Source organism: Rattus norvegicus, chromosome 7, assembly GCF_021556685.1.
Source record: "Rattus norvegicus strain SHRSP/BbbUtx chromosome 7, alternate assembly SHRSP_T2T, whole genome shotgun sequence".
Taxonomy (NCBI): Eukaryota; Metazoa; Chordata; class Mammalia; order Rodentia; family Muridae; genus Rattus; species Rattus norvegicus.
Window position 1 is genome coordinate 80,193,965 of NC_141540.1, and position 13,519 is coordinate 80,207,483.

The window sequence follows — 13,519 nt, forward strand, 5'->3', positions numbered from 1 at the left end:
TATTTTGTCATCTCAAAAGTTGTCTTTCTCTATTCAGTCGCTTTAGGCAGAAGTCTGGATGTTAACCTTGACTATTCATTACATTGACAGTGAAATTTCACAGTTCTCTTTTTCCTTGTGTTAGCTAATGTCATTACCTTGTGTAGGTTACAGTCACCTCTGTCTTTCCTGTTGGTTACTGAAGACACCTTTAGCTTTGGTATCTTGTAACCCAGATTATAGAATTTAGATTCAGCTTTTGAAAGTAAGTCAGGTTCTGTCATGTTCCACTGAATGTTTGAAGAAGATAACCTTTAACATGGACTGAAAGGATCCATGTAGGCTCTGCTGGGAGGCACAGCCGTTCCCACACAGCACTGTCTTCCCCGTTCCTTTTGCTTAGCTTAGTAGTGCCCCCCGCCTTACTTTTGTTGTTGGTGGTGATGGTGGTGATGGTGATGGTGATGATTTTTTTTAAAAGTATCTATCTAACTAGAATGTTCTTTTCTTTTCTTTATGTCTATCTCTGTCTCCTTACTTGACCACCTTCACACCTTTTGAGTTCCCATCTCAGACATCATTACTGTGGAGCTATTTGGTGACTCTCAAATCAAGTTAGGGTTCATGTTTTCCTACAGTATTTTGTTCTCTCCTCTGACACACTCATTTGCCATGTCTCTTCCCACACTTTGTAAACTTGTTTCTGTGTTGCCCTCTACATTAGTACTGAGCACAATAGAGAAAAAATGCAAGATATTCTGTAAATATTTTTAAATGAATGAAAACAATAATAGTGTTTAAAATATGTGCAAGTTGCTATCATGTAAATTGTCTACCAAAGCTGTAGCAGTGTAATTTCTTAAAAGATAAACTGGGTTAGTGAAATATTAAATAATTCGTTATATTAGTAAAATTAATTGTTTTCATTCTTCCTTTCTTCTGATGAAAATAGAACGATACTTTTGGTCATTCTCGCAGAAAATTTGTTGTGTTATTTTTTTAACCACTTAAAATGTGAGGAGGTGTCATAATTATGAAGATTATCTATTTCATTCCAGGCACATTGTTTAATTATTTGGCTTTAAGGTGGTAGTTACTGCTGAGTTACAGCTTAATTTTCAAATGTTCACCAGTTGTTTTAAGGAAAAATCTCATGGCTTTAGACCAGCATGGAGAAACGAATTAGCTCAAAACCAGACGTAGTGGATCCATTTTTTACTTAATCAATACATCCAACCATTTTTATTTCTACTTTTGCTTATTGTTCACAAAAATATTCTGTTTTTTTTTTTAAAAAACTCGGGCAGGGCTTTTGTTCTGTACACCTGTCTAGACTACAGAAGCCTTGTATTTTGCATTTTATGAATTCTATTTGAAATCATAGCTTTTTCCTGGTATCTAATGAGTACTACAGATAAAGCTCTTGAAAGCAGACAGGACCCCACAGTTTAAAATGTTTATAACTTCTCTGTCTGTCCTTTCCCATTGTCTCCTTGATTGCACTCTTGCCTGCCCGGTCCCAGGAGACATGGAGTACAGCTGGTTGGAGCATGCGTCTTGGCATAGCAGTGAGGCATCCCCAATGTCTTTGGTGAGACGTGTGGGGCCTTACAACTTAGTTCCCGTTATCATCTCACTCTCCTTTTTTATTTACGCCTTTGCATGTTTTCTTTTTTGTATCTTTTGTTTTATCTCACACTTGTAGGGGACAGTCAAAAGGGAAAAAGAAAAACTAGTGAGCAGGCAGTTTGGTCGGACTCTAACACCAGGTCTGAGAGACAAAAGAAAGTGATGTACTCTGGTGGCCACTCTTTGGACGAGGATTTGGAATGGTCTGAGCCTCAGACTAAGGACTCTGGGGTAGACACCTGTAGTAGCACAACTCTTAACGAGGAGCGTAGCCATAGTGATGAGGTACCGAGACTGCAGCCTGCCTTCCAACCTGCTCATGTGGTCTTCTCTGTTTGCTCTCCGTCACTCATTACAACAGGACATAATAAAAGGACAGGGCATTTCAAGAGTCAATGTAGCATTCTCTTAAGGTGCAGAAAAGAAAAACAAAACAACTAAACAACTAAGCCAAAAAGCCTTTTGCTTGCTTTGCGGTTCTTGTTGATTGACAGCATACCCAAAACTAAGGAAATGAAAATAAGCCTTAGGAACAAAGGAATGTTTTGCATACAGTTGAATAAGAGAATTTTGCAATGTTGTTATAAACAATAAATGAATATTTTTGGATTGGCTTATTTTAATACTTATATATATTTTCCTTGGGATGAAAAATCAAATTATTAGTAGTCTGAATCCCAGGCAAAAGGGAGATGATTGGGTCTGTGCACAGAAATGTTGTTTTTCTTTTTTCCCTTTCACTGTCCTTTTGTTCTTTTGTTTCATTGCCATGGCATTCTAATGTACTGTTAGCTAGTAGTAGATCCATTACCATCTGCTTTGACATTTATTATTTTACTTGCCTTTAGTATAGCAAAAAATAATCTTTTACCATATACATGTGGTTGCCTGGAATTTGTCTTTTGCCTGCTAAATTTTGCATGGAGTTATGCATGCTACTTTTAGGTAACCATGGAATTACTATGATTACACAAATCACTTACATTGTGGCTTGTCATATTATTCATAATGAAATGGATTGTCATTTATAAAACATAATTCTGAGCCCAAGAAAGAAATAATGTGGTAATGTTATTTACCTAGAATTGTTTTTGAATTACCTATTAAAAAATTTGATGAATAGATAAAAAGTCTAGAGCAACCAGTAAACTTTTTGCCAGGTGTGGTGCCTTTATGTCATTGCTGCCAAGGCAGGTGAGTCCTTACAGACTGGAATAGACTACACAGTGAGTCAGAGCACAGTCTGGGCTATGCAGCAAAACCCTAGTAAGAAAATCAATGGAATTTTATGACGTGAGAAACATAGTCTGTTCATCTCTGAGGTATCCTGTTTCTGCTATGCAAATTCAGTTGGAAAGGTAGTGGAGGTTTATGTAGTTTTGAAATTTTCATCTTTATTATGAGTTTAGATTTCATGTTTTAATGGTCCCCCCTTTAACTTTTACTATGGCAAGAATATTTCAAAACTTTTCAAAAGTGTTTGCAGGAGAAATTGTTACTTTTTAATGAGATCAACCAAGTAGGTTTTTACTGTCTCTATCTTTTATGACTGTGAGGTTTTAGTCCTCAGCAAGTTGAGCTATCACATTGTAAAGAAAGTTTCAGAGCTGTTATGTCTTAGTATTGTGGTAGATAACTGAGGATTTGCTATGGTTGAATTTAAAAGAAAACCTTGAATTCTTAAAATTGGGGTTATAAAGCTAATGCAGTAAACTCTCAAGTTTGTAATTTGGAATGTAAACTGGTTTGTGTAATCATAATACTTTAGAATTCTGAAGTTTAGATATACTGTTCAAGCATGGTAATTTGTCACAAAATTAATTTTTCTTATTGTTGATATTGTATGTCAGCACCCTGTGACCTGGCAGCCATCCAAAGATGGAGATCGCCTAATTGGTCGTATTTTATTAAATAAGCGTTTAAAAGATGGGAGTGTACCTCGAGATTCAGGAGCAATGCTGGGCTTAAAGGTATGTAATAAACTTTTTGGAGTTTGGCTCTATATTACTTTACAGATTTATCAACAGAACAAATATAGCTCTTTCTACCAATGCAAATTTAGGAGATATCGTATTTCTATTTTCAAGAATTCTAAAATACTATCAACTGTTCCTGCAAAATTATTTTCCAAGTATTTTTAGGAAGTTTCCAGGATAGAAGGTAAAGTGATTACCTTGCAAGCAAGAGGCCCTGATTCCAATCCTCAGACTCCACAAATAAAGGCAGATGAGGTGATGAGCCCATGTAATCCTAAAACAGGAGGCTGAGATGGTCAGATTTCTTGTACTTACTGCCTTGCCAGCCTAATCTACCTGGCAAGCTTCAGCTCATTGTTGATTTAGGATACTAAAGGTTGTTCTCTGGCCTTTATACAAATATGCACATGTCCGTGCACACTCATACACACATGCAAACACACACACACACGCACACACACACACACACACACACACACACACACACACACATCCATGCACACCTGAAAACACAGTCAAATCTATGTATACTCAGACATGTAAGCCTGCCAACACACAAACTGGTATCCAGACCTACTCATGCACATGTACATCTGTGAACTTAGACATCTGGCAGAGTCAGAGTGAACATGACCCAGAGCCAGGCCTTGTGAGGAGGAGGGGAGAGGGGAGAGAGGAGAGGGGAGAGGGGAGAGGGAGAGGGAGAGCCAGGAGACCGGAGGAAGGGTAAAGGACAAAGCACTTTTCATACAGTTTGGGAAGAATGAAGGTCTCATGGCCTCAGATGCACTTTGAGTTGTTGAAAGAAGGTAAACTAAAGCAGCATTTGTATTGAGCACAGTGTCTGCCATAGTATCCGAACTTTGTTATAATTACTACTGATTATAATTACACTAACAGTTACAGGAGCCTTTTAAATTTTCTTGAGCAACAACAGTTTTCTTAAAATATTTGCATGAACATGTGCAACTATAAGATACTAACATTTAACTTTCAGAATTAAGCAGTATTAATTAATATTGACTGAATTGCACCTGAGTATAATTCACCATAAACAGGGAATATATGTGTGGAATAAGATACGATAGGTCAGTAATTTTTAATTTCATTCAGTGACTGAACTCACTTCATAAGAGAACAGTTTACTCAGTGAAGTTAGTCACCGTCACTTGCTTCGGCTGCTGTGAACTTTGGTTTGGACAGTATGAATGGTGGCTGATCAGAGTCAAGTAGTCAATTTTGTAAGAGTATTGTATTTTCCATATGATTTTACAGCATTCCTGATGTATGTTTCCAATATGTATTTCTTTTTCTACAATAAATATTTTAATGGAAAATAAGAAGTAGAAAAATTGGATTTCAGATAATCTAAAGTTTATATGAAGTTAGTTTTTATAATTTTCTTAAGAAAGGTCTATTATCATTATGTATTTCATCAATATAATTAAAAGATTGTTAATGAAATATTATACTCTATCATTACCATAGTAAACAATGAAGATTTTATATTGTGTTTCAAATTTATACTTAAAATGTTTATATAATTAAAAATGTATAATGTTTTGAGACATGATAAAAATGAGAATTCTACAATAAGGAAGAAATTGTTGAGTTGATTTTTAAGGTATGTGTATTTTAGCAAGTAGAAAATAAATTACAACAAATTTGGAATATATAAGGTCTCTTTTGCAGGCATTTACTTTCTAATGGCAACATTATACTATTTAAGAAATAAAATTTAGTACATTAAATTACAGTTTAGAGTCTCTTAATTGGTCTGATTTTTTTTTTTTTTGAGTCCTTGACTATGTTCACTTTAATAGTACGACAATCTTTTCCTCTTTTAAACAGGTTGTAGGAGGAAAGATGACTGAATCAGGTCGACTTTGTGCATTTATTACCAAAGTGAAAAAAGGAAGTTTAGCTGATACTGTAGGACATCTTAGACCAGGTAGGTTATTACCACTGGTTATTTACATTTAAAATGTCAGCTTTGGGGCCACGGTCACAGGATGTTTGGCCAACACGTTCAAAGCCATGGGTTTGATCATTAGCTCCGCCAAAAAGAAAGGCTAGTCATGGAGAGTTAAGACAAAGGCTTCTCGTGCTAATTGATTCTACCAGGTGATTCTACCACGTAAATTAAAACCTTTTGTCATTAATGAAAAACTATTCCTTGTATATACTAAACACAATACCTTCTTGAAAAAAATGCTTTTTTGGGGGGGGCACAATATAATTTGCTCCTTTTACCACTCTCCTCCGGCTTCTGTTATATTTCCTCCTACACGCTATATACCCAACTTTATATGTTAGTGACGGGTGTTCTAATCTGCTTCTAATATTAGCCTATTTTGTTTCCCAAAATCTTTATTTTTATTTTAAAAAAATCAATTTTGTTTAGAAAACAAACTCCATCAATGAATGAATGCACATTTTCTAAATTATGTTATCCCATATTATTTGGCCAATTTCTATTGGAGAAATTGTTAAATCTCTTGAAGAAGATTTCATATAATGCGAATCACTTAACATTTTACAACAGATCTTAAGAGTTTAGGCAATTGATATGCTTTAAAGAAAGCAGTGCTTAACTAACCATGTGTCCACTACAAATCTAGAATAGAATCATGCAGTCCCCAAAGAGAGGGTTGACCTTGATCAGTGTCATCTAATTGTCTACAGTTAGGAGTTCTGTTAGGACTCACGTGGCTGTAAGTGTTCCGCACCATTCCTGTTGAGCATCCTATCTGGATGAGACACGCTGCCCTAGCTATCAAATCCCCTGCCCCTTGAGTTGTTCTCAGTGTGTACATTGTTCTGTCTGGTGCAGATACTTTTGGAATTTGCTGAAATCCAGTGATTATTTTTATGTTGAGTATATTTTGTGGACCTTATATTTATAAGATTATTCCTGACACCGTAGGTGATGAAGTCTTGGAATGGAATGGAAGGCTATTGCAAGGAGCCACATTTGAGGAAGTTTACAACATTATTCTAGAATCCAAGCCTGAACCACAAGTTGAGCTTGTTGTTTCAAGGCCGATTGGGTAAGGTAGTTTTAGCATTTTATTTTTCCTTACTTTTTAAGACTTACTTATTTTTATTTCATGTGTATGTGTGTTTTGTTTGCATATATGTGTGTACATCATACATGCCTGGTACATACAGTGGTCAGAGGAGGGCTATGTTCCCTGGTGTTCGAGGAGTTAGGGATGGATGGTTGGAAACCAGCATGTATATGCTAGGAACCAAATCTCGGTCCTCTGCATGAGCAGTGTTTGACTGCTGATCAACATTCTGCAGTGTGCAACAGAAAATTGTCTGACTGCTCTATAAAAAGTTGTTTTCAGAATATCTTTTATCTTTAGCCAAAACATTTGACCACAATTAATGATTTTTCTTTATCTAATTGCAATAAAATGTGTTATTAATTACAAAATGAAAAAAGCAGTATGTCATTACTTTTAGGAAAAGTTATTAGTCTTTTACATTAAAAATATGTCTATCACTATAGTCTACATGTCTTACATTTTCTTTTGTTTTTGTTTTTCAAATGGAGACTCTAGCTTATAAAGATATTAACAAAAAGCATATAATTCCCACATATAGGGACTACTTAAGGAAAAGTCATTTCTTTTAAAATGTGATTAATAAGATTAAAACAGGCAACATTAAAACACACTGTCATTGTATTTATTGCAAATAGTTAATTTTTCCCAAAACCATCAGTAAAGTTAACCTTTTTCTACCTTATTAAGATTATTCAGGAAGTGTCCTACCAGCACATTTTCTGTAGAGACTTATATGATAATATAAAAGGCATATCCAAATTAAATTAGAAAAATGTGTACCTTGGCAGTGAACTATTGAGTGAATTATTAAATAATTAAATGGGAGTATCTATGAATGGAGGCTACAGAAATTTCTTCTTGTAATCAAGTGCTATTTTCATTCATTTTGGAAATAATGGATTGTAGCCTTTTGTCTCTTTGAAGTTTGGAAATATGGTAACCATAATGTCTCTATCTTAATATGAAATTATATCAAGTTATAATATTTAATATTTTAATAATTTATAGTCATATTTTTGAATAAAACTAGTTATTACTTGTTGTAAAAATATATAAAATAGAAAGGTATATGTGTCTTTTACCTCTCTGGGTCCGCACAGCTGTGTCCCAAGATATCTTGGCGGAAACATATCCCAACTCCTGGCGGCCCAGACCAGTCGCCACACTCCATTATATTACTTAAATCTACACATTAAAGAACACACAACACAATAATCTTAGATCCAATTGATATATAATTGCCCACTTAAACATACAAAGCCCGGTACCATCCATCCCTTAGGAACATTGATAACAACCTGTAAATACACAGAGCAGAATCTTAACATCACCTGCCATGGCTTCTCACACTCTCCTCCTCCTGTCTCTCCTCTTTCTGTCCTTGTCTCCTCCTCTTCCTTCAAACTTCTCTCCCGCCCATCCTTCCTTCTCCTCCAATGACAGGCCTCCTTCTATCCTGTACCTGCCCTTCACCTGTACTTTACAAATTCAATGGGGAGGTTCTGGTGAAGTCACCTGACTCCTGAGTATGTGACTAGGTAGCTGTCCTTGGGGCAGTGGAATTAACATCAAAATACAGATAACTTCAGGGCAAAGCACAACAATTACTATCTACTCAAATCAAATAAATATAGGTATTTTGATAAATTTATTACAAGGTAACTTTGGAACTCCTGGTATGAATCATGCTTGCCTGTTATCATTGTGACCCCTACATTTAAAATTTTTAGTTACAATTGCAATGTTTTACTGATTTTTGATTTGAATTCTAGTGTAATTTACTTAGAAGAGAAGGCCAATATAAAGAATTGAATTAATATATATTCATAAAACTTACCTTGTTGAATACTAGGTATTTTTCAGAGTAGATTAGATTCTAAGGGTTATACAATAAGGCCCATAGGAAATAAAGTGTATATTTGTATAAATATGCTAAAATGTATGTAAGTTTTAATTCCTTATGGAATAAGCTGTAAAAATGTGACCCCAGACTTGGGAGGAAAAGACAAGTGTGTGGTAAATTCAAGGCCATTTTCACCTACATAGAAGACATAGGCCGGCGGGGGGAGGGGGAGACCTAGACCAGCTTGTCCAAACCCAAACAAAAAATTGTGCTTGGTCTTTTATCATTTTCATAAGCTTTTATATATTTATTTTCCAGTTATCACATTTTATTCCTAATTTTGATTGAAATAGAAGATGCTTCAATTGATAAAAGTTTATTTTTATCCTTTTCTATCTTTCCAGAGATATGCCTAGAATACCTGATAGCACTCATGCACAACTGGAATCCAGTAAGTTTAATTTATTCTAGGATATGCCATTAAACATGTCATTCATTACAGGTCTAGTAAGTAAGTTTATCTAGTAATATGGGCTTAAGATAGGTAAATGTATAGCCTCAACTATTAAATTATATAAAAATGGAAATTTTTATAGTATTTTACATCTCCTTTGAAAAATATACAAACAATATAATCATTGCAGTATTTTATTTTCCCTGGCCATGATTATTGTAGATTTTTAAGGATCTTTTCTAAAACATGTTCTAATAAACCACACATCAATTACACAGTTAGGCAAGTTTCGACTGACTGTGTACCCATATATCCCAATGAAAAGTCCTGACCATTTTTACTATTTACAATAGCTACCTACACTCCCCAAATTTCCCCCAAAATGTAAAGTTTGTAATTTTGTAACTCTACTATTTTGTAGAAGAGTATGCCTAGAAAAATCTAGTGAATAGTTTTATTTATTTTAATTTATATTTTTCCAATTAAGATAGTAGGTTTAATTTTATATCACAACAGTAATGGGACAACAAACACATAAGGTCAACTTTGTTTTCAACTGCATTTTTATATCTTAAATTAGCTGTTTTCTGATGAACTGTTTCTTTATTGACTAAGATAGTATAAGGGATACAGGGAGAGAAGATGAGAGTTGCAATTAAAAAAATGTTATGATATGCACAATTGCATAGTAGTTTGGACAAAACTTCCAAGGGTGGCTGTCATGGTGGAAAGATACCTGGCAGTACAGTGGTGCTCATCAGGGAGCACTGATGTGCAGTTAACATAGGGAGGACAGCGCAGCCGAATGAAGTTTGCAAGGGAAATAAAGATTCAGGAGCAGCAGCAGCAGCCACATTGAACAGGCTTTAAAGCCTCTGTAAGGATGTCCACTTGCCTTTAGAGGATTCCGGTCTAGGAAATGCTTTCAAAGAGCTACTTATACTTAATACTTGATTCTGTCATGAAAACATAATGAAGCCAGGGCTGAGCAAAGTGAAGCTTGGAAATGTCCCAAGTATAGTGGCAGTGGCAAGATAGTGGTGGTCCTGGTCAAATAAACTATACTGTAATAAATAGACATTCGAATTATATAGTGCTTCTGTCATTGGTTTCATTTTATTTAATACCTATAACTTGGGGTTGTAGTCATATCATTATAATAATTCTTAAAAACTATGGGAAGGCCAAGGTCTTTTCTTTATATTAGTAAAATACCATGAAAGCAATAGGAAACCCTTCATTTTATCATGGCTATCTAAAAAGCCTCAGACATGCAGGTAAACTTGTCCCTGAAGAGACAAGAATGTGTGTTCAATGTGGTTCCAAATTTTTACTCTTTAAACATTAGACTGTATGCCTTTCTAAGGACCACTCTCAAAGGTACTGTTCTGGATATGTCTGTGGATTATTTGCTCTATATGGTTTTAACTGCTAGCCAAGTGACTGCCAACATTGTATTATTGAAAGACGCTATCATCATCTCTTCATGCCTTGTGATTAACCAGTTACTTCTACAAAGGCATCGTTAATTTACTTCTGAATATTGGGAAAAGGCATCAATCACAATTACTTTTTGAGCCTAAATTTGCACTTTTCCCTCAGAACTTTGTGACAGACATTCTAGAAGTGACTTTTACGCATGTGCATTTCTAAGTAGGCATACGGTCAACAGGCTGACTTCAAATTCTAGTCTTGACCCTAATGTTTAGTGCTATTTATGTTATGTGCTTCACATTGTGAAAGTCACAATGATGTGAAAAGTCACTGTGGTTCCAAAGTAAGTTCTACTGCTCATCCCTCCTCTCCTGTCACCATGTGCACAGTGTTCTAGATTCCAGGAGACGTCAATGCACTGACTTTTACAGAGACCATACCTGCTATGTAGGTGACATTGTGTTCTGGATAATAGGGTGGAAATCTTAGTACTCTCCTGCATTTCTTGCATCCTGTGTTTCTCCTCCTACACAGTTGAGGATTGAGCCTAGGGTATCACACACAGCTGGCAAGTGCCAGTGTTGCCCTGAGCTGTGCCCTCAGTCCTCGTCTGCACTACTTCAGCATCACCTGAAGTCCCGCTCACTGTCTTCACAGTGGAACGCCACAGTCCTCTTATTAGTGTGTACAGTTTGCCAGGGTCTTAATATCTATTTCTGTTCACGTTCCAACTGATTCTGTCAACTCTTCAGAACCAAAATCACACATATAAATTGCATTATTGGTGTTTCTGCTATTGTCTATCTTTTCCATAACCTCTCATTTAATTTCTACTGGAGTAATATTTTTATATTACATGAGATGTGCATTAAAAATTATCCACACATTTAATAATTTTTGGCATTCTAGTACTTATGTTCTTAGCATTTAAATTTTTGATTGTTATGGAAAAGGCTTATTATTTTCTGGTTTGGTTTTTCTTCCTTTTGCATTTTAAATGTTTTCTCAATATTGTGATATAGTTCAGATAATAGACAAGTGACTCTTGGAGCAGAGCCTGCTGCTGTTACAGAGTCAGCACAGCGAGGTGTAACTGTGCCTCTAAATCACAAAACAAAAACAAACAACAAAAACCAATTGTCTGAAACAAAAGCAAAACATCACTAAAACCTCCTTAAGATTATAACTTTATGAAATAAAATGGTCTATATCAAGCGACACTTAAAGGACAATTCAAAAGAAGTATGTTGAGTATTCTGAAATAGGAAGAGACCTTTTATTTTCTTTGTGTATAATTGTCATTTCAGGTTCTAGCTCATTTGAATCTCAAAAAATGGATCGTCCGTCTATATCGGTTACCTCTCCCATGAGTCCTGGCATGCTGAGGGATGTCCCACAGTTCTTATCTGGACAGCTTTCAGTATGTAATCACAAGATCATCTCTTTGGGAATAGTGAAGGAGGCTTTTAAATGCGATGTTAGGATTTTTGTTAGTTTGTTTGCTTTCTTTCTCTTTTTTTTTCATTTGTAAGCCAAGTTCTTCATAGAACTTTACCTTATCCTTTTACCAGTAGCTTTTTATTTTTCATAATTTTTAGTTACTTAAAATTTTGGGGTTATTTCTTATAATGCTTTTTTAATGTGAGATTTATAAAGTTTAATAATTTTATGAAGATATGTAATACCATTTTTAACCATGACATTATTTCAGAAGTTGGGGTGATGATTTTTACTCTTTTAAATGACTTGGAATTGCTATTATTTTTTAAGAGAGAGGAAAATCATACAAAGATTGAATTAAGATAGAAGTGAATATTTACGTAATCATGTTTTTTAGTCTTAAGGAAATTTGGGGTGGATTTTAATATTGTTTGAATATATAAAGTTCTAGAAGTGTGTTGTTTTTTTTTTTTGCAACAGGCAAGACTAAATAATTCAATGAGGGACATATACATATACATACACACACACACAAATATATATATAATAGACTCACACATGTACTGGGTAACTTCATTTTGTGAGCTATTGGCATATCTTCAAGTTCATATTAAGAGTTTAATTACATATTCTATATTATATTATTACATGTGGTTCACAAATTTAAGTGATTTCATTACATTTTCATTCCCATATTAAAGCAATTCAACTTTATTGTTCTACTAGTTATTAATAAACTTGTGAATGTTAAATTTGGAATTTCCTGAGTACTAAAGAAAAGAATTAAGTTCTCAAACCCAGAGATTGGTATTAATTAAAACTATGACAGTTAAAACCCAAACTATTAAAACTTGTATTTAAATTCCTTAGCCATACCTTCCTGTTATGTCAGCTGGGATTTCCTTCTCTTAGCTTTAAGGGGAGATGGTGCATTTTGAGGAGCATTATTGCTCTTTAACAGTTCTACTTTGTTAACAACATTTCAAATTACAAGATCACATACAAATTGTGCTAGAAGAGAAAGCTAGAAGTACAGAGAAGGGATTTGGAGAAATTTAAAACTCAGTTGATTCTGTCCTGATTCGAAATCAGTCTGAGAGTAGTTCAAACCAGGCTGTGAGGGCAGTTGAAAGTCCACGTAACTGTCCCGAGTGTGAGGCATACTCTCATGTTATACCCTGGGAGGAAACTAGTCTATGAGCTTAGTTAAAGTGTTAATTCCATGCATTTTGAAATTAAACACAGATACTCAATCAAATTACATACAAAACAGACAGGAATTGTAAGTATGGTTCATATTTATTATCAGAAATCTAGTCAGTACAAAACCAAAGAGTAAAATCACTAATAATCCTATCACCACGTGTGACCTTTTAAAGTACATGCACATATATAATAAACAAAGTTTCACATGCTTTTGCAATCTTTTTTTCTCTTTCTTATGTGTATTTTTTGAGTGAGAATTTTTCTGTATAGTGCTAAGTGGACTGAACATCACATGTAGACCAGGCTTGCATTGAACTTCTGGTGACCCCTCACCTTCTGCCTCAATGTTCTCAGATTATAAGTGTATTCTACACACATGGTCTGAATTCTGCTTTTTTCTATATTAACTACAACTTTGTCGTATCTTTAAAAATTTATTTTTATTTCCTTGTCTATAATACTATATTTATTTTAACTTCTAGTT

At 34.8% G+C, this 13,519-nt stretch overlaps 1 protein-coding gene across 50 annotated transcripts in view; it reads left to right on the top strand.

Annotated features, from left to right (window-relative positions):
- The window catches only part of Rims2 (regulating synaptic membrane exocytosis 2), a 520,587-nt gene that overhangs the window by 270,737 nt on the left and 236,331 nt on the right, over positions 1–13,519 (top strand). For 27 of the 50 annotated variants that reach the window (XM_087555408.1, XM_087555406.1, XM_087555417.1 and 24 more), the window contains 6 exons: positions 1,685–1,893; positions 3,459–3,578; positions 5,436–5,535; positions 6,511–6,634; positions 8,906–8,952; positions 11,697–11,809. In XM_087555408.1, coding sequence (XP_087411534.1) covers positions 1,685–1,893; positions 3,459–3,578; positions 5,436–5,535; positions 6,511–6,634; positions 8,906–8,952; positions 11,697–11,809 — 713 coding nt within the window. 50 annotated transcript variants of the gene reach the window in all.